Below are 26700 nucleotides of genomic sequence, written 5' to 3'. Positions count from 1 at the left end.
GCTGGATTTCAATTTAGATTCTCCTGACTTCAGGACTGGTGCTATATCCAATAGGGCCCTTATCTATCAATCTATCTGTCTATCTATATTGATGAGAAGTGACATGGTTCAGTGGATAGACAACCAGCCTTAGTCAGAAAGATCTGTAATTCAAGCCCTGCCTCTAATGCATATTTGCTATGTAATCAGAAGCAAGTCTTTAAATTTTTTCATGCTTCTGGCAGCTAGGGTTTAAATTATTCATTACGTAGGGCACATGACTCATTGGCTACAGAACTGGCCCGAAAAGCCTGAGTTTGAATCTAGCTTCAGATATTTACTAACTCTGTGACTCTAAGAAGGTCACTTCACCCTGATTGTCTCAGAAAAAAATTTGCGGATTACTTGCATAGAATTTTCATGCCAAGAATCTTCTACATTAATGAAATCATAGGAATAACAACAAGAAAATATGGACATGTGGGGTAAAGCTTCTATAAAATAAACTGTATCTTGTGTTAACATCTTTGTTTCTTCTATCTTACAGAAAGTTTGTAATAAAAAGCCTTTTGAGTCTTAAAGAGCCACAAAAAGGTGCGTGATCACTATCACCACCATCATAGTTTTTATGTTTCATGGTTGTCAGTAGGATGAATACCCTTACTAATGAGATCACAGATCCATCATTCTTGGAAATACCCTTAAAAGGTTATCAAAATTGAGGTTATGACTATATTTTGTATTGGAAAAGGTAAGTCATGTGTGTTTTTGTATGAGGTAGTGATTGAAATAAAGAGAAATGATTTGGTGCCACAAAAATCTTTTTTCCCTCTCATTATAGTATAAAGAATTTCAATATAAATATTATAAAAATTAAATTTTCTCCCAAAAAATTAAAATTAATTTTCCCCTAAAAATTAGGGAACTAGAGAGCAAATTCCTTTAAAGAAAAGCTTAAAATGATTTATTTATCTAAGGGCAAAGTAAAGTGAAGAATCAGAATAGTTGCTGGGTCACAAGCTCCTTGAGGACAAACAATGTCTTTTTGCATGGCCTTGGAGTTATGAAGACTTCTGATACTTCCTGGCTGTGATCATAGGTTAACCTCTCTGGGCCTCAGTTTAAAGTTAAGTTGATAATACCTGTAGTATCTCCTATACAAGGTGTTTGTGAAGTTCATATGAGATTATTTATATAATGCTGTGAAAATCTAAAAGCTACAGAAATACCAGCTAATTATATTACTATTTGTATTGATTTTGACATCTCTCAGTCTGCTTGGCATCTAGTATGTTTTAAAATAATGTTTATTGAACTAAAATAAACAATTTTGACTGAATGTGGATCACAATATAATATTTTCACCTTTGTTGTTTGCTTGCTTTTTTTCTTTCTCGTTTTTCCTTTTCCCTTTTTGATTTGATTTTTCTTGTGCAGCATGATAAATGTAGAAATGTGTTTAGAAGAATTGCACATGTTTAACCTCTATTGGATTATTTGTTGTCTAGAAGGGGAAGGGGGGGAGAGAGGAAGCGAAATTTGGAACACAGTCTTGCAAAGATGAATGTCGAAAACTATCTTTGCATGTATTTTGAAAATTAAAAAAAAACTATTATTAAGAAAAAAATAAATGAACTTAATTCTAGGTGAATTTTATCCATGTTAAAAACAACAACAACTTGCTTCTGACTTACTCGGGGTTGCAACTGGATTGCTTGGACAATCATCTCAACTTTCTGTTTTACTAGAGACATGAAGGTTATACTTATCCAAAGCCAAGTTATTTAGTCTGAAAGATTGTAAACTTCTCTACTCAATTAATCAATAAATCAATCAACAAGCACTTATTATGTTTCAGGCACCAAGTTAAGTGCTGGAGAGCAAAGGAATTGTCTCATTCATTTTTTAAAAAAAATTTCCATAGCTCTTAGCTTAGTATTTTACATAATTTCTCATACTTTTGTTGTTGTTGTTCAGTTGTTTTCAGAAGTTATTTCTTCTGACCTTATTTGGGGTTTTCTCGACAAAGATACTGGAATGTTTTGCCATTTCCTGCTCCTGCTCAATTGAGGCAAATATAGTTAAAAGACTTGCCAGGGTCATACAGTGAGTAAGTGTATGAGCTCAGATTTGAACTCTGGAAGATAATTTTTCTTGACTCCAGGTTTTGCATTGTAACTGTACCACCCAAGTGCCCTTCTTCTACATAGTAAGAAGTAAATATTTGAATTACTGAATGAATATAGAAAATTAATCATAATATATATTTCTACCATGTTTAACATATATATTGGACTACTTGCTATCTAGGGGAGACAGTGAGGGTGGGGGAAATTGGAACACAGGGTTTTGCAAGGGTTAATGTCAAAGAATTATCCATGAATATGTTTTGAAAAATAAAAAGCTTTAATTAAAAAAAGAAAATTAATCAATAAATACATTTAAAAAGTACATTATGTGTTATTATTGTGCTCCTTTTGTGTGTTTGTCTAGGTAGGGAGTTATGCAAGAAATACAGGGAATCCCAAAGTTTTTATCCACTTTTCTGTTATTTAAAGCTTAAAACTAAGCTTTTTAAAAATCACATCCTGTATAAAGCTCAGTTCTTGTTTGTAGGAGCTCTTTGATCAGACAAGTCCATCAGTCTGAATAGTTGACCTTGTTTCAACAAAATATTGAGTTATCTAATGCTTTGAATGATCTGATAAGATGTTTTGGTTGAAAGTAATGTTTTTGACATTTTCACAGATAAATTTATTTCAACCAATTAGTGAAGCATTTATTTACTTCTGACATTTCTGGTAATAGAGAAATGGTTAGAGAAGGCTTTGTCCCCAATTTAGTCATATTGTATGCTCCTCTAGGGCAGGGATTATCTTTCTATTTTGTGTGTCCCCAGAGCTTAGTATCATATCTGGGACATAGCAGAAACTGAAAAAAAATTGCTTCTTGGTTATTGACTGTTAATTAGTAAGGAGCAATAAGACCCACCAAAAACCAATGAGCAAACCCCATAAGATGTTGCAAAGAAAGGATGAATTCTGTGGTAGTTCAAAGAAGAGAAAGCTCAATATTGGAAATTGTAGGAGGGTGTGAGATTTGTTTTGCTTTTGTATAGCCTGATTCGTTGGGACTCCGTTTGGAGTTTTCTTAGTAAAAATACTAGAGTGTTTGCCATATCCTTTTCCAGCTCATTTTATAGGTGAGGAAATTGAAACAAACAGGATTAAAGTGACTTGCCCAGGGACTAACAGCTAGTATCTGAAGTTAGATTTGAATTCAAGTCTTTTTGACTACAGGCCCTTTCACGGAAGAGAGGGAGGATTTATTTAGTAAGATGGAATGGGAAGATCAGTTTAAATAAGGAAAAAAACCAGGAGTTTTCTGAAAGGCATTTCTGGGGGGAAAAAACAACAACAACAACACAACACAAACTTTTTTTAAACAAAAAGGACACTGATTCCATAAGGGTGATCTCTTATTAAATGTTCAACAAGATTAGTTTGACAATACTTTCTTTTTTAGATGTGATACAGCTCTATGTGAATGGAAGTCTTATTGCATGCTTCAGAATAGGGAATATTTTTGTATTGTGTCTTTGTATTCCCAGATCTTAGCACAGTGCCTGGCATATGGGATGTATTTGATCAGTGCTTGCTAAATGGATTTCTATATTATCTCAAGAAGCCTATTATTACAAATAAATGTATTATTATTATTTTTTAAAAGGACTTACAAAGTCATCTGGTATTTATTTCCTTGTGGGGTTGATATGACCCAGGCTTTTTGAAGATTGGTTATATCATTAGAACAAAAGTTCTGGCAGAACTTATCAGGTTAGTAAAGCTTTTAATAGGGATGGTTGGTGTGGTCATTGTTTTATCCTGAGGAACAAATCTGAGGGTAGTTCATATGCATTTTTAAACTATGAAAAGAACCCATGACTTACCGTGTTTGAAGACTCTTGATTCTACAGAGCATATCCAGATGTCCAGCAGAATATTGTTCAATGACATCTTTCACATCATAGGGACGTAATGTCTCCTTAAACTTCCTTTTTGCAACATGAAACTTCATAATTCTGCAAAAAGAAATACATTGCCAATGATTCTGAATCCTTTTGATTAAAGAAGTTATTGAAGTTGGTGTAAAAGTGAACATAACTGCAATACTTCTGTGATCTTATTAGTGTGGAGACTAAAGGATTTTCATCTATGACCTTTCATAAAATTGCCATAAGAAGTCCCTAGAGTGCTAGGGGTCTTTCCCAAATTGTCTAGACATCATTAAAAAAATACAATAAATTATTTGTTTTAACATTTTTCACAAGATTGTTTCTAAAAAATAAACTTTGCTTTACATCTTTTGTTTTCCATCAGCTACATTTTCTGATATAACCCTCTTCCAATGCTTCCCAGGGAGAAATCTTTTATTACAAAGAAAAAAACTAATTAAAAAAACCTCTCAACACAGTTAAAATCTAACCAGAAATAGTTTGACATTATATGTAACATTTCATACTACTGAGAAATTAGGAATAGAGTGGAGGAAAATGAGAATGGCACTTTCTCATATCTTTTCTTTGGGACCAGTCTTCATTATAATTCATACCATTCATTTTCCTTTTTTGCTGTTGTTTTTCCATTTGTGTTGTTGTAATTATTATGTAGGGCAGCTAGGTGATATGCTGGATATAGTGCTGGGCCTTGATCTTCCTGAATTCAAATCTGGCCTCAGATACTCAGATACATTTCCTTCTGTAGCTCATTTTTCAGAGGAGGAAACTGAGGCAAACAAGCTATGTGACCTAGTCACTTTAACCTTGTTTGCCTCAGTTTCCTCCTCTGAAAAAAGAGCTAGAGAAGGAAATGGGGTCAAGGACAAGACTGAAAACAACAACAATTGATATATATATAATTTTTCTGATTGTTCTTGTTAGTCCCTTGTTCTCAAAGGGGATCGATAATATCACAAGGATGATGTCTTTACTAGATTGTGAATTGGATTTAAGGGAACCAGAACATCTATTTCATATTAGTTTTCTCATTTAAAAACACAAACAAGAATAATAATTCAAATATTGTTAGTTTCACTTCATAAATGAAAAAGCCAAGACCCAGAAAAATTAGATAACTTGATCAAGGTGGCAGCTACTTTAAGTGACAGAATTCATTTCTTTTGATTACAATCTCAGTGTTCAATCTAAGCTTTACATATATAATCTCATTTGATCCTCACAACAGCCCTACAAAGTAGGTGTTGTTATTATTCCCATCATTTAGAGAGTGATATTGAGCATTGAAAAGGTTGTATCATGACCATAGTCACATAAATAAACCCAGGAAATAAATGTCTGAGGTAGGATTTGAGTTCAGGTCTTCCTGATTCCAGGTAATCCTGGAACACCCCAGCTAAAGACAACTATATGGTGGGTCAATACATTTTTATAATATGTTAATATAATTACATTTAAAAAAATCTAGGCTTATACTTTTTTTTCCCTAACACCCCTCACCCCTTACATATAGATCAGAGGAGGTATAAGATTGGATAAATCTCCCATGGTCACAAAGTTAGATCTTGAGCAAGGCATTTCTGACTCCTAGGTTGACATGATTTAAAACTTTTTCCACTTACAGCCCCTTTTCATCTGATAAATTTTTATGTGGGCCCTCAAACAAAGCATTTAGATAATAAATCATAATTTTGTGACCCTTATATTCATTTATGAAATCCCATATGGATTTGTGAACCAGTTTTAGAAACTGGGCTCTATTACACCATGATACCTCTCATGGCTACTTATGTTTTAAAAAAAAATTCCTGAAAGCATTCGAAGATTAAAGTGGGAGATTAAAAAAAAAAAAGCAGATTAAAACAAAAACTCACAGAAAACAGACCTATCCATAGGAAATATATATACTCATAAACACACACAGATGTGTACATACATGTACATATGTATGTGTGAAAGCATATTTGAATACAGAAACTTGTAATACAAAATGGATCTCCCAGGATTTCAAAATGGATATACTCTATATAGCTAAGTGCCAATCAGAGAAGACAGATCCAGAGTGCTTAAAACTATATAGCAGTCCTTCTGTTTTCAATTTAATACGTTCTTTTTTAGATGAACTGTTTGTTCCTTTGTCTATTACAACAGAAAAATTATGTCATCAACAACTTGTAAGTCAACGATGGCTTTGGGATAGTCTTTTCACATTGAAGAGCTGAAAACTTAGTGTACATTCAGTTGTTTCTCTATAATTTGTATCTATTTATCCCCTCTCTCCCCCACCCATTATTTTTTTCCTCTTATTATGGATTTTTTTTTTCTTACAGAAAGATTTAAATAGATGACAATTATTAGAAGATAACTGATTGAAGGATAGTTTGTTTCATTTTAGCACCTTGTTATTTTGGTATGGTGATGATGATGATGGTACTTGATATTTATTTAAAGCTTAAAGATAGTCAAAGTACTTTATATAGATATCAATCTTATTTGATCCTCACAACTATTGGAGGTAGATGCTGTTATTATTGTTCCCATTTTAGACAAACAGGTAGTTAACATCTGAGGAGGCATTCTTGAGTCTTTCTGACTCCCAAGTCTATCATTCAATCCACTAATCCATACTACTTTCTTGTCTGTCTGGCTTTTATTTTCTAACTCTTGTAGGAAAAAACTGATTTTGATTATATTTGGAATATATCAACTGTTTTTTTCTTCAACATGTGCATTTTTATTTGAATTGATCTTAATTATACAGGTAAAGCTCTTCTCCCCTAAATACTAGCACCATTCTCAAAACTCTTGGAGAGATTGCAAACTTCTTCATTCACATCTATGTTGGGGTCAGAGAGGAAGTTTAGGGAGGCCATTCTTTATGGCTCTATTAATTAAAAAAAAAAAGGAGCCCGTTCAACTTTTGGTTCATTTGTGGGTCAGGTAACCATCATAAAACAGCTGAAAAATGGACTCCAGGAAAAGTTTTCTAATGGTTGTGATTGTACTGACTGAGGACCACAAGCCTGGGAGTCTGCATGTCATCAAACAGCAATATTAAGAGCAGAAATGGCCTGAGGCTATAGTGCCATGGCCCATGAAAACTAGTGGGCCCTCATTTGCTCTATTTTAAGCTGCAAGCTATCACCTAGTCATAATATTTCATATAAAAACATTAGCTAATTTAATTTTTATTGCACATAATTTACTGTCTGTAAGCTAGCCAAAACTAAGGGGAAAAAAAAGCCCATAGTTAATCATTGTGATCAATATTATTATGTCAAATGTAAGGCCATGAAGCTGGCAGCTTTTATTATTTCTTTATGACAAGATGATGAAAAATATGCAAAATGGGTTTTAAAATGTCTAATGGGCCACCAGTCTGATTGCTTCATAGAATATTGGCTTCCCAAGTGGCATAGGCTGCCACATTGATTTATCAAAACTAAACTCTTAAACATGGGATGCATAATATTTGGAATGTTTGAAACTGAGCATATAAGGCAGATTTACTAATTAAGGACTAATCATTCTAAAATAGAAATAGAACAATTTTTCTTGTTCTTGGAGATGGGAATGAAAGGAGGCTAAGAGATAATGACAATAACCAATCTTTCTAGTCTTGTAAATTTTGCAAAAGTATTTATATATACATTATCTCTTTGGAGTCTATGAGGTAAGTATTAGAAATCTTACGTTTAGAACTAAAACGTATCTTATAGGATCCACTTCAATCCTCTCATTTTACAGATAAGGAAACTGAGTCCAGAGAGGTTGAATGAAGTAAGTAGGAATCTTCTGCCTCAGTTAATTACATTTGATAAAACAGAATGGATTTATAAAAGTAGCTAATTTTCTGTTAATTTAGATTTGCTTACAGAGTATGATGATTCTCTGGATTTTCCCAGAGAAGATCAAGAAGAACGAGATTTAATTACTTCTAGGCTATCCTAGAGAGGGAGTGTGCCAGGAAGGTGTATGCCATGAGCTAGGTTTTATGTAGTGCAGTGATTCTCAAAATGTGGTCTGCAGGGTGTTGAGAGTTTTAGAACATCCAATGAGATAAAAATTAAAAAAATAATACTTGCTTTTACTGCATCTGTATCTTAAAGAGATCACAAAAGAATAAAAAGTACCTACATTTGCAAAAATGTTGGTAACAGCCCTTTTGACAATGGCAAGGAATTGGAAACTGAGTGGATGCCCATCAGTTGGAGAATGATTGAATAAGTTATGGCATGTGAATAGAATGGAATATTTTTGTTCTGTAAGAAATAATCAGCAGGATGATTTCAGAGAGGTCTAGAAAGACTTACATCAACTGATGCTGAGTGAAGTGAGCAGAACCAAGAGAACATTGTATACAGCAAGAAGATTATGTGATGATTAACTGTGGTGGATGTGGCTCTTTTCAGTAGTGAGGTGATTCAAAGCAATTCCAATAGACTTGTGATGATTGTTATTTGTCTTTCATTCTCAAAAAGGACCATGACATCAAGGAGGTGAAAGAAAATGCCATCCATATCCAGAGAGAGAACTATGGAGACTGAATATGGATCATAAGAAAGTATTTTCACCTTTTTTTTTTTTTTTTACTTGTTTTTTCTTCCTTTTTTTTTTTGTGCTTTTTTTTCTTTTGATCTGATATTTTTGTGCAGCATGATGACTATGGAAATGTATTTAGAAGAGTTATACATTTTTCACCTATATTGCATTGTTTGGAGAGGGGGGGAAAAAGGAGGTGAGGACGAAAAATTTGGAACACAAGATTTTGCAAAGGTGAGTGTTGAAAACTATCTTTGCATGTATAAATGAATAAAATAAATAAAATACTATTTAAAATAAATGCATAAAATAAAATACATTGACAAAATATCAACATGTTATTTGCCTCTTAAGATATTTTCCCATTTTTCAACTACCTATCTGAGTAAGGCTGAATTTTCTTCATATACTTTAACCAAAAAATATCTTTCAATAGATTGAGTGTAGAAGCAGATGGGAATCCTTTGTCCTCTGTTAAGCAAACATTAAAGACATGTACAAAAATATGTAAAACAATAATATTCTTCTGACAATTTTATTTGGAAAACATATTTATTTTTCACAGAAGTATTTGTGTTAACATAAAATCCACAGAACCAAGAGTGCTTTGGGATTCTCAGTTTTTAAGTGTATAAAAAGATCTGTAGACCAACAAATTTGAGAATTATTGGTATAGTAGAATGTTTCATCTTAGATTTCTTCTTATTGAAGGAAGAAGGAAAAGTTGGAGAATAATTTGTTGAATATATTGGACTTTTTGGATACTTTAATGACTTCATAGATATTTAAATATCCAAATGAGCATATTTTAATTTCCACTGAAAAGACCTGGGAATTATGTAATTGGTACTTCTGCTACAGATTATAGGCAATCTCAATAAAAACCTATGTATGAATGGGCTATAGGGATTTTTTTTTTTGGACTTTTTTTTGAATCATATTCTCAAAAGTGGAATGAGCCTTTAGAGTTCCCTGGGGTCAAAATCTACAGTGGATTTTCCAAAATCACTTTTTCCTCCAATCCCTTCTCCCCATTTTTACTTTCTCCTCAGCAAATATCAAAGGTGCAGGATCCAATAATTTAGGTAAAACCATAAGTGGAATTACAATGAGCCAAAACTTTTGTATCTTAAGCTCTGGCTGTGAATTCAAAGCTTTTCATAATTTAGTTTCTTCCTACTTTTCTGTCTTATACTTTATTCCTCCTCTTCTCCCCTTGTTTAAATACTCTTTGATCTAGTGTTACTAACCCCATTCTATTCCTCAAACTCCAGCGATTAATTATATTACACCAAAAAGTCACAAACCATCATATCAAAATATGGAGGAGCTAATATAAGAAAATGGAAAGAATAAACTATTTCTTGATAGCCTAGTACCAAATAGGGCAGCAGTGGATAGAACTGTGGGCTTGGAGTCAGAAAGACTCATCTTCCTGAGTTCAAATCTGGTCTCAGACACTTAATAACTCTGTGACTCTGATTAAGTCACTTGATTCTGCTTACCTCATTTCCCTCATCTGTAAAATGAGCTAGAGAAGGAAATGAAAAATCATTACGGTATCTTTGCCAAGAAAACTCCAAATGAGGACACAAAGAGTAAAACACAATGGAAATGATTCAACAACAATAGCTTTTAAGGAGTGATTCATTGTCTTATAATCAAGGAGTTGCTCTACACTTAGAAGAATTGAACCATATACATATTGATGCTTTGACTATAGATGGATAAAAGAAGTATCTGCCAATTAGAGGGATGGTTCAGAGGCCATGGAAAAGTGAATAAATGGTTTAAAGCAATAAACTTTATTTCATGGAACCATTGGGGGGGAAAGACCCTTATGAAAATAATTACATCATATATATTGCAGAGATTGAAGAAGGAAAAATTCTCTAAAGAATTTAACAAGATGCTCCCAATTAAATCAATATAAACTTTGGTTCTCTTCAACTTCAATATAATGGCTAGGAGGAACAAATATAGTAAGAAAATGAAAAGAATAATTTATTTCTTAAAAATCTAGTATTAAATATATGCATATATATATGCATGTATATGTATAGACATATAACATATAAATAATTCATTTTTTAGATGGATAAGATTGGAAATAGGCTATTAAACTATTTACATCATCATGGGGTCTTAGTTTATCTTTCCTAGCACTTAGCACAGTGATTGGCACATAGCTCTTAATAAATGCTTGTTGACTGACTGACTTAAATTCACAATAAAAAAAAAAAAGGCTAGATGCTGTGTATAAAAAGAAATTAGCTTTATGTTGATGGGGATGTAGTTATATTAATTGGTACTTTAATCAATTAACCAATCTATTTAATCAAAATATAAGTGATAATCTCACTATATGCCAGGCACTGAGCTAAACTCTGGGATTAAAAGACAAAAATGAAACAAAATTCTCTAGGATTTTATATTCTACTGGGCAAGATAACTATATAGATAATAAATATAATAGAGAAAAATATACAATATTAAATATAATAGAGAAAATATGTATAAAAATATGAGGAAATTTGTGGGTGGGGAGGTAATAACTTCTAAGTTTCTTGGATAGAGGGTAGCATTTGAAAAAATCTAGAGATCCCAAGTCAGGGAGTTAAGGAAGGAATGAATTTCAGGCATAGGGAACAGCTTGTACAAAGACAAACATAAGAGAGCTGGAATGCCATTTGTGAATACCAAATAAACCAAACTGATTGTACTGTATAGTGTGTGAAAGTTTATAATCAGTCTAGTAAGCTAGGTAGGTCAGTCAACTAATAGTATTCTCTCTTATTTTTTACATTCTGTTGTAATCTTCCCAAGATATATTGAAAATTTATTTTTGTTCCTTTAAAGTTGTATGATCTCCAGCATGGAGCCCTTCTGCATGTATTTGACCAGATTCAGCCACTCTTTCCATCATCATTGCCCCTGCTACGTTCTACATTAACTCTTGGTTTTATCGGAACAGAAGTGAGTGCAAAGGATAATGTTGTAAAAAATTACCCTGGCATGGGTTCTGTCAATAAAAAGTTACTTAAAAAAAAAAAAAAAGGAAAGTATAGGAGAAGAAAGGTATCAGACTGATTCCCACCTGCAGAGTTATTAGGATAATTAAGTGAGATTATGTATATAAAATTTTGAAAACATTAAAATGTCACATTTTACTAATATTAAGAACAATAATTTACAAATTGTAGCTGCAAAGCTTTAGAAAATACCTCTTCATTCTAAAACATCAGAACTGGAAAGAAAATGTCAATTATCATTGTTTTCATATTGTTTGGGATTGCAAATGCCTTAAAATATCTCTGTTCTCAGCTTTTTTTTTTTTTTTTCTGGATTGTAGAGATCCAACCTGCAGTCTCTTTTCATAATTCAATAGTCCCTATACCCCATAATCATTTCCATTTTTCCCCTCCAATCAATCAATCAACAAGCATTTTTAAAGAGTATACTATGTGCTAAGTACTGAGAATAAAAATACAAAATTGAAACAGTAAAAAACAAAACAAAACAAAACAAAACTCTTGGTTTTAAGTAGCATTTCTATAAATTTAGGGGATGATGGTGGAAATGATGTTAGAAATTGTATTTAGGGATCAAGGAATGAAAGCATTCAAAGAATTGTGGTCCATTTGGTCAGAAGTCTTATTTATAAACAGACATATCCTACCTTCAACCTCTAATTAGAAAAAAACAAAACCATTGTTATCAAATATGTACAGGTTAACAAAACAAACTGCCATATTGCTATGTACAAATATGTATGTTTCATTCTCCATCTTGAATCTATAAGCCCTCAGTCAGGAGGTGGGTAGGATAGCATGTTAGATCATGATTACTTTCTCATGATACACAAGGCAATAATATAAAAGAAAATAACAGTGAAAAATTCAGAATTCTGATTACTGTAATGATTATTTGTGATATATGAATACTAATAGTACTTCTAAGTAATGAGGTATATGCATATTGAAAGGCATGATAGGAAGTGGCAATGAGGTAAAAAAATAGCATTAAGAAAGAAATTAGAATACGTTGAAGACCAAACAATGTTACAAAAATTAAAACTGACTGTATTTTTACATTCAGGAAATGACTGGTTACTAAAGAGAAAGTCATTTCAGAATCAGTCATCTGTGTATAGTCAGATAGTATTAGATTTGTTTGAACAAAGATAAAACAATCAATACAAGTTTGAAGAAGGGATAAAATGAGAAGTCACTGTGATTACAGCAGATTCAACTTTCCCTATTTGCACAATCTGTCAACTATGTGAAAAGAGAGGGCAAGAGCAGAAAGACTGATAAACCATTTCTTAGATTTCTTTCTTTCTCTTCAGATTTCAAATTTTCCTTCTATCTAGGAAAAAGATATTCATAGAAGTACTTTTTATAAGAGTAAAGAATTGGAAACTGAGTGGGTGTCCCTTGATTTCAGAACAGTCAAACAAATTGTGTTGTGTGGAATGCCATCTCCCCTATTAGCCTGGAGAAAGAGCTGAAATTCCAGCAAGAGCTCTGGGAGAGCAGGGCTGTCTAAAACTCTAAATGCAGTATATAGGTGTTGGATTCGAGATTAAAGAATCACTTTTGCCCAGGGGTGATAGAACAGTGGGATTTTGACATTCTGGTGAGCCTATGCCAAATTTTTCTATTTATAATTTAGTTAAATCTTTAGTTTTGCTTTATAATTCTTGAAGCATATCAGAGGACAAAACTTTGTTGAGCATCCAATGCTGCTAAAAACAAAACAAAAATATGTTGTTAATTTTGTAGGGAAAGGGAGACTCTAGGATCTTTTATTTATTTGTAGCTAAAAGGAATTTAACTGAACATTCTCTTAATTTATAATAAATTCCAGAGAGATCAACTAATAACCTCATTTATTTGAAGAAGTACTTAATTTTAGAGAAAAGAATAAAGCTACTTTCAAATATTTTTCATTCATGCCTTGCTGTTGAATAAAGAGGCAACATTGGATGGTAACTCATTTCACTTTGCCTCTTAATAGGGTTAGGATATCGAGAGCCTCTAAAACCAAACCTCACACCAAAAATATGGGGATAGGGGAAACTTGAACTCAGATCTTCACTAACTGAAGGTACTGTTCTTCATAGTAACTGCCAAATAAAAGATGAGAGAGAAAGAAACAAGCATTCAAAAGGCAACAAAATGAAGTACCCCATCACCACCACTTGAGGGTGGAAGAGATTCATCATAAATCAGAAAGATAACTGTAGAAACAGCTGAGAATTTGTAAACTTGCATGAGAATTCTGAGCAAAGAAAAAAAATTAAAGAGGGAAGAGAGATAAAGACATACACACAAATATATTGTTCTTGTTATACACTTCTAATTTACTGCAGCCATATAAAGAGAACTTTTGTCTGTAAAGATGACACTATGAGGTCCAGGTGTCTATAGTAGACTTTGAAATAATGGAGACACTGATCTATAGGTGCAACTTGACTCCTAGGTAATTACTTGTGGAATCTTTTGTAATTCTTGTGTCATGTTGTTCAGTTGTTTCTTAGCTATGTTTAACTCTTCATGACCTTATTTGAGTTTTTCTTGGCAAAGGTGCTTGAAGTCGTTTGCCCTCTCCTTCTCTAGCTCATTTTACAAATGAGGAAACTGAGGTTAAATGACTTGCCCATGGTTTCACAGCTAGTAAGTGTCTGAGACTAAATTTGAACTGAATTCAGGCCCCATACTCTATCCACTGTGCTACCCAGCTACTCCTTCCTTGTCTCATAGCATCATAGATATTGACTGGAAGGGACCTCAGAGACCATTTATATTTGAGAGCCCCCAGGATTTCCGGAGAAGTCTCTCCAAGTGGGTTGGCTGGAAATGATCAGATCCGGAAAAGAGATAATGTGCCATCTGCTGGAGAATAGAAAACTGATTTCTGGGGAAAAAGCTACACTGTAAGAGTTGGAGCCATATGGAATGAGAAAGAAACACAAAAGGTGGGAGCTATAGTGGAATTGAGCAACAAGAGATCAATGGCAATGGATGACATCAATGTTGGCAGAGGGGCCACAGGAGATGGGGCAATTAATGACATCAGTGCTGGCAACTGAGCTACAGAAATTGAAGCCAGGTAGGCAGTAATCTGGTCCTTTGGGGAGTAACCATCTTCTCCTAAGAAAAGCTATAAGAGAGCAGAGACTGATGGGAACAAAACAACTCTGCCCATCATTTTTATGGAGCCTCCAAACAGGACAGTATAAGTTATGAGATAGCCCTGATTTCTGGCAGAAAGATGTCCCTGTTGGGCCCTCTCCAAAGGCTTGCATGTGAGTACTTTCTGTACCCATTAACTTGTTTAAAAAAAAAAAAAAAAGGTTACATTTTGAACAGTTTCAGTAGTTACAAAGCAAAGCGGCTATCTTTAGAGAAGTGCCAGGTTTATATGTGAATGAGGGCCATAAGCCAGTGAATGGTATTATCTATCTTCCCAAACACAATCTAGCTAGTGTTATTATAGTCTTGCATAACGTGTCATAGGATCAAAGATTGGGAGCTTGAATGGACCTTAGAAGATGTCAAATCTTATGTCCTCACTTTACAGATAAGGAAATTGAAACTCAGAGAGGGAGGGTCACATAGGGGTGTATGGGGTGTTCAGGGAGGACTATTACCTCTCATGTGAGGGTTTTCTGAATCCTTTGTATCTATTATTTATTTTTTAATTTTTTACTTTTCTGCTCAGGCAATTGGGGTTAAGTGACTTACCCAGGGTCCCATAGCTGGGAAGTGATCTGAGCCCTTTTTAGCAGAGCTCATTCACCTTTGGTGTTCATCTTCATTTAATTCTTACCTGTGCTTGTGAGAGGCTGCTGCCATACATTGGCAAATCATCTCAGTAAGCAGGAGAAACCAGGTTAGGGTAACTGACGGGTGTCAAACCTATTAGGGGGATGTCTATTCCTAGCATATGAAGACTTCCCCTGGCAGAATGGGCAGATGAGAACAGTCTGTTCCAGTGGACATGAAAGCAGCTGAAGCAGGCAATGTGGATGGCTTAGAGCATATTCACACATCAAAGACGCCAAGGTTATCTACTGCATTCCAGGCAGGCACTAGTTGTCTTGACTTTTGTCCTGCCACTGGACTTTAATGACTCAGAAAGAGAGAGCGAGGACTGCTTTGCACAACTCTGCCTCACTTAAAAGCATAAATTAAGAAATAACCTGTGAGATCTCTATTCTCCTTGAAAATGAAGGACAAATAACAACTGCCTCCATATTGCACAACCAGATTGCCAGAAGTTCTCTTCCCAGGACAAACAGGAAAGAGGGTTGACAAAAATCATCACTTTGTGAGAAGAGGATTCTTTATTGTGCAGAACAGAGAAAATAGTTTGATTAACTCACTTGCTAGTGAGAAACTCAAATGAACCACCATTGTAGAATCTTAATAAATACTTTAAATAAATATTATTAATTACAATAGCTAAATTCATATATTATTTTGAGATAGATCAACCTATTAGATTAACAGAGCAAGTATTTTTGTCCCAATTACATTTGCAGAAACTCTCAGAGAAACTGATTAAGTTGTCTGTAGTCATACAATTTAATTGGGTTTCAGTTGAGATTTGAACATAGGTCTTACAGTTTTAGGTCCAATGTTGAATCCAGGAAACTCAGGAAAGATGGAAAAGTCTTAAAAAGGAAATTCTGAAGATACAAATGAGAAGAAAAGGATTTTTCTTAAGAGGCAGAAACTAATACATAGGATTCATCAATGATCTTAGATTTTTAAAAAGATGGCAGCTAGGGCAAATAAAAGAGGATGAATTGCAAAGCTCACACAATCGAATAAGAATAGTATCAACAGGGGTAAAGTTCAAAATGAATTGAGACTCTCAAAGAAAAGTTATATAAACAAAAAATTGATTTTTTTTTTTTTTTTTTTTTTTTTTGTTTCTAGCTCTCTTGGGCAAAGAGAGAATAGATCCATGCTTGGAGGGAACAGAATGATGAAAAAATGAAAACAGAGAGAAGAAAGAAATACCCTAATCTTTCTTTGCTTCTGTTTTCTCTGACAAGAAGAATGTGTACTGAAAGGACACAACAAAAATGCTGATTGAGAATTGATAGATAACTGAAGAGATAGAGAACACCTCACCCTTCTTGATGAGTTCAAGTTACTTGATTCTTAGAAAATGCATCGTTGGTGACTGAAAGAACAAATAGATGTAGTTACTGAACCACTGTCAATGATTTTTGAAAGATCATAAAGGGATATGGAAAGAACAAATTCAAAATTATAAGAATAAGAGCCATTTCTCAAGAGATTAATAATCAGAGAACACAGGTAGTTTTCAAAGGAAGAAATTCAAGCTATCAACCATATGAAAAGCTGCTCCAAATCACTAACAATTGTAGAAATGCCAATTAAAAGCAGCTCTGAAGTTCTACATCATATTCATCAGACAGGCAAAGAGAAAAAAGTAATGGATGTTGCAGAGAATGCAGGAAAAAAAGCACATTGATACCTTGTTGGTGAGGCTGTGAATTGGTCTAGCCTTTCTAGAAAGCCCCAAAGATCATTAAATTATGTACACCTACAGTAGGTCTGTAGCTCAAAGGAATTAAATAAAGAGGAAAAGAACTCACATTTGCAAAGATAGACAAATTATTTTAACCCTGTTTGCTTCAGTTTTCTCTCTGTAAAATGAGTCAGAGAATAAAATGGTAAACCCTCCCAAATATCTTTGACAAGAAAACCCCAAATGGGATCATAAAGAGTCAGACTAAACAAAAGCAAAACACATCTCATATCTTCCTACAATTCTTTTCATAGTAGCCCCAAACTGTAAACTATGGAGGGGTGCTCTACATATTAGAGAATGGCTAAACAAATTATGGTGTATGAATTTAATGAAATGTTATATACTATGAACACTGATTAAATGGACAATGTTAGAGGAAACTGTCAAGATCTCTTTTTATAATCACAATATTGTAAAGAGAAACATCTTTGAAGGACTTTAGAGATCTGATAAAGTACAATAAATTATGATAACCATGGGTCTTAAGGACTGAGGGTGAAATTATGGACCTCCCACTTAGAAAGGTGATAATTTAGGAGGCAGAATGAGACATATATTTTTGTACATGGGCATATGGGAATTTGTTTTGCTCGAATATGTATATTTTCTATGAGAGTTTTCTTTTCCATGAAAAAAAAAGGGTCAAAGCAATTATGACGAGTAGTAGGGGTGAGATAATAGATGCTTTTAAACACTTTTTTTTTTTTTTTTTTTTTTTTTGTGGAAAGCAAGGGACTGCAGGACTGGAGACAAGAACATATTATCTCAATTTCCAGAAAGGGAAGAGAGTGGACTCTGTAAACTGTAGGACATTAATATTCATCTTAATTGCTGGAAAAACTTAATAACATTGTGATGATTAATAGAGGAATAATCTTAAAGAAATAGCATAATTTCTTCAAGAACAGATCATGCCATACTAACTTCATTTCCATTTCTGACAAGGTCATTAGCTTGGTAGGTCAATGGAACACTTTTTTTCTTAGGTTTTAGTAAAGCATTTGACAACGTCCCTAAAGCTATTCTTGTGAGAAAAAAAGAGAGATATATTAGACAGATGACCAAAAGTAACACTTAGTCATTAATGGTTATATATCAAATTTATAAGTTGGATCAAGTTCCTAAGAGACAGCAAATTACATCATAAAATATGAAGATTAGTTGAAGGAACTGAGAATATCTAGTCTGGAAAAGAGAATATTTAGCAGGGAAATGATAGTTATCTTCAGGTATATAAAGGACCCATGAAAGCAGCATTAGACTTGTTCTGCTTGGAACTAGAGGGTAGTATTAGGAACAGCAAATAAAACTCACAAAGGAGGCATATTTAAGTTTAATTTAAAGGAAAAAAATCTAATACTTAGAGTTATTCAAGAATGGAATGGTCTGCCTTGGAAGGTAGTGGATTTCCTTCAGAGGTCTTTGAGCAATGTCTGGATGCATGATCACTGGTCAGATTTGGATTTTTGCTAAAGTTGAACCAGATGACCTCTGACATCCCTTCCTACTCTGAGATGCTGTGATTCTTTATACTGAAGGATAGCTATATATTTACTTATGTATATACTGCAGAGCCCACACTTCTTTATTTTCTGCTCAGCAAAAATAGCTCCATATAAGAACAGCAAGCAGGCTTTAAGAAATGCTAACATTTGATCTCCAACTGGGAATAAACTGGGCATTGGGCAGAACTATCATTTATGACCATACAATCTTAAGTTAATTTTGAATAGTGTAATAGAGGCTGATGTGCAGTATTCAGGTCAGTAGGTAGTTTAAAGACTGAGAATATAGCAGCTATTTTCATAACTGAATGAAATATATACTGGATTAATGAGAGAGGGAATGTACAACAGACATTTCAGTTCTCCCAGTGTATTCTGAACAGGGTTTGGCCATACCTATCATAAAACCTTTGATGAATTTCTCTTGGCCCTCAATTATAACCTTACAACCTGTCAAAAATTATATGATTATTTGAATGGAGAAATAGACAGATTATTATTATTAATCAGCCCTTTAATATTATTTAATTTTTCTAGTAATCAAGATAAACATTAATGTTCTATAATTTGCAGAATTTATTCTCTTCCTTTTTTGAAATTGAGATATTTGCCTGCCTCTAGTCCTGCAAGTCCACTGCTTTTCACAATATTTCTTTTTTAAAAACATATTTTTTAATATACACTATTTTATTTCCTCCCAATTACATGTTGAAGTAATTTTAAAAACATTTAAAAAAAAAGTTTTAAGTTTCAAATTCTGTTTCTCTCTCTGTCTTTCCTCTTCCCCTTTCCTGAGATGGTAAGCAATGAGATATAGGTTACACATGGATAATCATGTAAACCATTACCATGTTAGTCATTTTTTACAAGAATACTTGAATTTAAAAAAGAAGAATGAATTAAAGAAAGAAAGTATTTAGGGCTATCACTTCAGGGGTCTCCTTTTTCTTTTGTTCTTATGATTTCCCTAGATCCTGTCCCCTTTTCCCTCATCAACCTTAAACTGGGTGTTTTCCCCTATATCTGTGTGGTTATATTTATAATCACCTTCCTTTACCCCCCATTCCTACTTCCTTGAAAATTGGACAATTCTTTCCTTATATGCATGCATCCCATTGTTTGTCATTTGTTCTTAGAGAGGAGCATGAGATCGGGGAGGTGATGCCATGAATCTCTGTAAAAGGAGGTGGCAAATTTATGTATCCTTAAGAGGAAGGCACTTTGGATTGAATCTTAAAGTGACTGGAAGCTTTAGATCTATTTCATCTATTTGATAATAGATAATAATAAAACAAGATCTATTTGAAAGCAGATTGCTAGTAAAACTTGCTAGTAAAGGGGACTTGATTTTAATTTTTTTGAGTAGTCAAAATATATTTTTCATCTCATAAATTATGTCTATGGTATACTTATATTAATATAAACTTCAAGTTCATTTGCTAGACATGTTATCACTGGGTGACTTCTAATATAGAAACTCAATAATAAGGCACATTGGCATTGAATGCTTAAGTACTGTGCTTATAATCACACAGATAGTATGTGCTAGAAGCAGTACTTTAAGTTTTTAGGACTCCAAGCCTGAGGCTTTATCCATTATGCATAAAATTCATCAGAGGTTTTATGATAGGTATGGCCAAACCCTGTTCAGAATATACTGGGAGGACTGAAATGTCTGTTGTACATTCCCTCTCCCATTAATCTAGTATATATATATATATATATATATATATATGCATATATATACATGCAGTTCAATGATATGTATAATTTTCCATCATAAATTTGTTTTGTTTATTTCTGAAGAACAAAATAACCCTATCACAACCTAAATATCATCCTGGACGCCTCACTATCTTATAACCCTATCTATATCCAATCTGTTGATAAGCCCTGCTGATTTCACCTTGGCAACATCTTTCAAATTGCCATCTTTTTTCCTTTGACACAATCACCATTATGGGGTAGTCCCTCATTACCTTATGTTTGAATTATAGCAATAATCTGTTGGTGTTTCTGCCTGCCTGAAGTCTCTGTTTATTTCAATCCATCCTTTATTCAGGCATCAAAGAGATTTTCCTAAAGCACAAGACTGACCATGGTACCCCTCCTACTCAATAAATTCCAGTGACTCCTTATCACTTCCAGAATCACGTTCAAATCCCTGAATAACCTAGCCCACATCTACATTCCCAATATTCTTATACCTCACTTCTCAGCACAGTGACACAGTGATATAATGACACTAATCTCTTTTATGTTCCTCAAATAAGACACTTTATCTCACAAAGCTGGACATTTTCTCTCTCTTCTTAATATTTGCTCACTGATTTCTTTTAAGCTCCTACTAAAACCATATCTTCTATAGGAAAGCCTTTCCCAACCCCTCTTAATGTCTTCCCCTTTTAAGTGATTTCCTATTTTTCATTTATCTATTTATACAATTTTCAAAGTATGAATAAGGTATTATATTCAAGATTTCTGCCTTTTGAACCTTTCTGCTATAGTGTATCAGAAGCTGAGTTATCCTGTATTTATTAGAATGGTCATAAAAAGAAACATTTAAAAATTTAAAACAGAAATTGTATTTTATGTTTTAGTGAAAGTGTGTGTTGTGCTATGTTTAAATGCCTTTTCTGAAGAGATCATAAAAAAGGAAAAAGGATCTCCATGTGCAAAAATGTTTATAGCAACCCTTTTTTGCCCCTACCTTCTCTAACTCTGTAAATCTGATATAAAACTTGAGTGCAGATTAACACTGGGATCATATTTTCATAGATAGAGAAATTATGATTTCATAGTCCTTGTTAAAGGGTCACCTGCCCTTTCTGTTCTGGGACTGATTAACTAGTGGATCATTTATTATGTGACAAAAGGCTGTTTTTTATTTTAGATTGGAAGAATAGGGGTGAAATATGACATGGAAGTTGAGACATGGATATGAAGAAAAATTTAAAAACAATAATTACTTACTAGGCTGAAATGACAAGAGAAGAATTATGCCTTAATGGATAGAGAGACAAATCGTCTTGGACTCAGGAAGACCTTAGTTCAAGAACTACTTTTGACACAGCTAGACTATGTAACCCTGATCTTTCAATGCCTTAGGCAACTTTCTAACTACTCTTACTGGTAGAGGAAGTTCCTCTCTTAGGATGTTTCTCTGGGGATGAAATTATAGATCTAGATTAAAAAAGAAAAAAAGAAAGCACAAACCATACTGAAGTAGGAATGAAATGTAATGCTGATGTCACTGGAAGTAAATAAAGAAAGAAAAAAAACCCTTCAATTCCAAGCTGATATGTTCCATTTTAAAAACAACAAATGAAATGTTAATCAGCCACAAAAGCATCAATTAAAGGTCTAAAATGAAAAGTTATTGAATTTAAAGCTACTGAATTAAAAGCATCTTAGATAACATTTAAAGGAAGAATCATCTGATATTAAAAGAAGTCACTCCAGCTCTTAATTTTAGTGTCTTCCCTCTAATACTACCCTCAATTTATCTTGTATATATCTTTTTTGTATATAATTGTTTTTGCATATTGTCTCTGCCATTAGAATGTAAGCTTCTTGAGAGGAGGGACTACTTTTTTCTCTTTCTTGTATCCTTAGCAATTGGCAGAATGTCTGACATATATTAGGCTATTAATAAATGCTTGATGATTGATAGAAAAAGTTGTGCTTTGCCTACATGTGGGCAGCATTATCTTTGTGGCCAACAATGAATTTCATTGAAGTTGATTGAATAACAATGGTATACCCATAGCTGTTGGGAAACACATATTAGTTTAACCAGATTAGAAGTGTCAATGATATGCTTATATTCTATATAGTGAGCAATGTGATAATTGAGAAAGAAACAAAATTCATCTCTCTGAAGATCATGGGAAATGAAAATCTTAAATCATAGCTATTATGGTTGATGATCCAAAATCACCATTGTAATGGGATGAAAAATATTTCCAAAAGAAACATTTCCAGTGGAATAATTGTGAGATGTCAAGGAAGGGGCTGGATGATGGCTGAATTACTGGCTGACTGGTTTTCAGTCATGTGGAATTAAGAGGTTGGTAGCTCTTCAAAAAAAGACAAAAGGACATTGGAAAGAGCCTTATGCCTGAAGCTAAGAAGATTAGAAACATCAAAATCTGACTTTTTAAACCAGTTAAATTTTATCACCTGGAGAGATTTGTGAATACATATATATATATATATATATATATATATATATATATATATATATATATACACACACACACACACACACCCATTTTTTCTAAGGCCAGTTTTTGAGGATAGAACATCTTTCAAGTCGTCTTATCTAAGAAACACAACTGACTTTTTCATGAAGGCATACCTTCTTAACAAAGGTAAAAAAAGTTGATTTCTATTCAATTGGCTTTTAATTTTGTGGGAAAGAATAGTTCTTAAATTTCTTGCTTAGGGCTTCAGAAACACTGCCTTTCAAATGCAATGAATGGTAGCAAAGACAAATTGAAAAAGGATCTGGAAATAGAGAAATATGATGAATATAATAAAGAAGAAAACAGTGATATTTAAAAAAGAATAAAATATCTTTATTTGAATTGTTAAAAATTTTTAAAAAAGTTCCTTTCATGGAAAATATATATTATTTGTGTGATTGTGTGTTAATTTTTCAGAGACATAGCACCATGTAGTATAGTGATCCTCAAAGTGTACTCTGATGAGCTCTGAGAGACCAAGGTCTCCATGAGGTAAAAACTATTTTTATAAAAAATATTAAGATATTATTTGCCTATAAAGACACTTTTATCTTTTGTAATTACATATGTGTATGAGACCAGATTTTCTTCATATACTTCAACTGAAACAACATATTATAACAGATTGAATGCAGAAGAGGATATAAAGAGGTTGGGGCCAAGATGGCATCATAGAGGCAGCAACCCAGCCAAATTCTTCTAACATTCATTTCAAAACAGCTTTGAAATAATGTATCAAATTGAATTCTGAAATGGCATAGCAAACAAAACTTCAGGGCAAGATATTTTTCAAATCCAAGATAATTTAGGAGGTCAGCAGAGAGGTCCTTGTCACTGAACTGGAGCCTTGGACATAGTACAGGCAGCTGCAACACCAGCAACAAGGACCTTGGTGTTAATTGCAGCAGCAGCAGTAGCAGCAACCAGCAGTAGCAGCAGCAGCTAGAAGTCAGGAGCCAGCAGCAGCCAGCAGCCAGCAGGCAGCAGTAGCAGCAGCAGCCAGCAACAGCCTACAGCAGCAGCTAGAAGTCAGGAGCCAGCAGCAGCCAGCAGCAGCCAGCAGCCAGCAGGCAGCAGCAGCAGCAGCAGCAGCAGCAGCAGCAGCACCAGCCAGCAGGCAGCAGCAGCAGCAGCACCAGCCAGCAGGCAGCAGCAGCAGCAGCAGCAGCCAGCAGGCAGCAGCCAGCAGCAGTAGCAGCCAGAAGCAGCAGCAGCCAGCAGGCAGCAGCAGGCAGCAGCAGCCAGAAGCAGCATCAGCTTTGGGGGCTCTCATCCCAAAGACTATAAGGTGATTGCACAACTAGTTAGAAAAAGATTATAGGGAACCCTGAGTTGACATTGACATAGGATCTGGTTCTGATTTGCAACTTTATTACCTATACCTAACTCTGGCTCCACGATGGAGAGGAGCCTTGTGGTTGGTCATAAGGAAGCATGGGTCCTGGTTACAGGGGTAAGCAGAGTGCTAGAGGTTGTGGCTATAGAAGAATAGGGACACTTCCTGGATAAAGGCCAGACACTGTCCAGGAGAGAGTGACCATACCTTTCCCCAGTTTTCACCACTTGGAAGCACTGAAAACTTAGAAAAACCCAGAATGAGCTCTGAAAACAGCAAAGTGAAAAAGCCTGAAGCTTAGGATATTGCCAACCTGTTTCTAGGTGAGCAAAGTTCAATTTTAACATTAAATTCAAAATCAAGAATAGGCTAGAAAAATGAGCAAACAATAACAAAGAATAAACTGACCATAAAAAGCTACTGTGGTAGCAGGAAAGATCAAAGACAAAAACTCAAGAGAAAATAATAACTTGAAAATAGCTACAAGGAAATTAAAAAAAAAATGCTAACTGGATACTGGCCCCAACAGAATTCCTAGAAAACTTGAAGAAAGAGATTAAGAATGGTTGAGGAAAAATTGTGGGGAAAAAACAATATGATATAAGAAAACTATGGAAAGAGTATTAACAGCTTTGCAAAAGAGGCACAAAAATTTTGAAGAAAATAATTTAAAACCCAGAACTAGACAAATGGTAACAGACACCAAAAAAAAAAAATTCTTAAGAATTTTTTAAAAGAAAAGAATTGGCCAAATGGATGAAAGAGGTTCAATAATTCCTTAAAAAAGACAGAATTGAGCAAGTGGAAGCTAATGACTCCATGAGACTTTAAGAAACAATAAAACAAAGTAAAAAGAATGAAAAAAATAGAAGAAAATATGAAATATCTCATTAGAAAAACAATAAACCCAGAATAACCTACTCAACAAAGCTAAGTGTAATCCTTCAGAGAAGAAAAATTGATTTTTAATGAAATAAAGGACTTTCCTGAAGAAAAGATCAGAGCTGAATAGAAAATTCGACATTTAAATACAAGACTCAAGAGAAACATAAAATTGTAAACATGAAAAAGAATTCATAAGGGATTTAACAAGGTTAAAGTATTTATATTTTTATATGAGATGATACATGCAACTCCTAATAACTTTTATCATTATTAGGTAATTTAGAAAGAGTCTACATAGATAAAAGGGTAATGATATGAATTGATTGTGTTAGATGATCTAAAAAAAAAAAAAAGAAGCAGTGAGAAAAATGGATGCTCTTTGAGAATGATGAGGGGAGTCCCAAACTCTTTCTCTTTTTCTCTCTCTGACTTTGGGAATGAGCCATGAGATAGAACATTTGAGAAGCTCCTTCAAGGAGACTTTCTCCTTGAATCCTGCCACTGTAAAGACCCTGCCCAAGGATAAACAGCTTCATTCTGTTATCTAGGTGAGGCTGGTTGAGTCCTGAGTTAGAGAATTCCAAACCTATTCATTTGAAGATTTTTTTATTCAATTCCAGCTCCAACTCCACCTACTAGCCCCCATTAGGAGGGGGATCAGGCCTTGGCTTGTAGGCAAAGGCTTCTATTATAAAAACAGCAATTTTAAACTCAATCCTCAAAGAAGACCTAATATGCCATGCTATGCCATGCTATGCCAAAGAAACCTCTGCCCGCTGGAATGATATTCTCTTTCAGCATTACCTTCTCTTTATCTTCACCTATTTCCTGGAGAAGACTTTATATCTCTCTGTTGGGACTTTGCCTCATCATTTAATTCCCTGACCACAAGGAACCCTAATCTCATCATTTGGTTCCTTGAATCTAATCTCATCAAGAAGAAGGAAGGGAGAGGAAGAATGGGGAAAATTATCTCATATGAAATAAGCGAGGAAAATGGGTGGGATACATATATATATATATATAATGTGTGTGTGTGTATAGTGTGAGTGGGTATATACCTACCCATATCCACACACTAGTAGGATATAGAAATCTATCTTACCCAACAGGGAAGTAGTAGAGGAAGGTGATAAGGGAAAAGGAGATGGGGTGATAAAAGGAAGGTCAGATTAAGGGAAACAATGCTCAAAAGCAAAAATAGACTTTTGTGAAGGGACAGGGTAAAAAAAGAGATAAAGATAAACAAAACAGGAGAGAGAAAATAATAATCATAATAAAAGAATGTGAATGAGGTAAACTCATCCATAAAATTGAAGTGGAAAGAAGAATGAATGAAAAACAAATATCTAACAATATGTTGTTTTAACAAGAAACACACTCAAAGCAGAAAAACATACAGAGTTAAATAAAGTAAGGGGCTTAAGCACAATCTATTATGCTTCAGCTGAGATAAGAAATTCAGGGGTAGCAATCATGACAGTCAAAGCAAAAGCAAAAATAGCCTAAATTAGGAGATAACCAGGGAAACTACATATTGCTTGAAATAATAATCAAGCATTTTTATAGGAAGCTTCTATTTTTTTTAACAACAAGTTTCTATTTTTCAAACATAGA

General features: G+C 34.0%; 1 protein-coding gene across 2 annotated transcripts in view; it reads right to left on the bottom strand.

The window, feature by feature from the left end:
* KCNQ5 (potassium voltage-gated channel subfamily Q member 5) overlaps nucleotides 1–26700 on the bottom strand; it is a 650068-nt gene that overhangs the window by 11589 nt on the left and 611779 nt on the right. For both annotated transcript variants that reach the window (XM_051997265.1, XM_051997266.1), the window contains one exon: nucleotides 3929–4060. In XM_051997265.1, coding sequence (XP_051853225.1) covers nucleotides 3929–4060 — 132 coding nt within the window. The remainder of the gene's footprint in view (nucleotides 1–3928; nucleotides 4061–26700) is intronic.

The sequence above is a fragment of the Antechinus flavipes genome, chromosome 4 (assembly GCF_016432865.1).
Source record: "Antechinus flavipes isolate AdamAnt ecotype Samford, QLD, Australia chromosome 4, AdamAnt_v2, whole genome shotgun sequence".
In the NCBI taxonomy this organism is placed as follows: Eukaryota; Metazoa; Chordata; class Mammalia; order Dasyuromorphia; family Dasyuridae; genus Antechinus; species Antechinus flavipes.
This window is presented reverse-complemented; position numbering and strand designations above follow the sequence as displayed.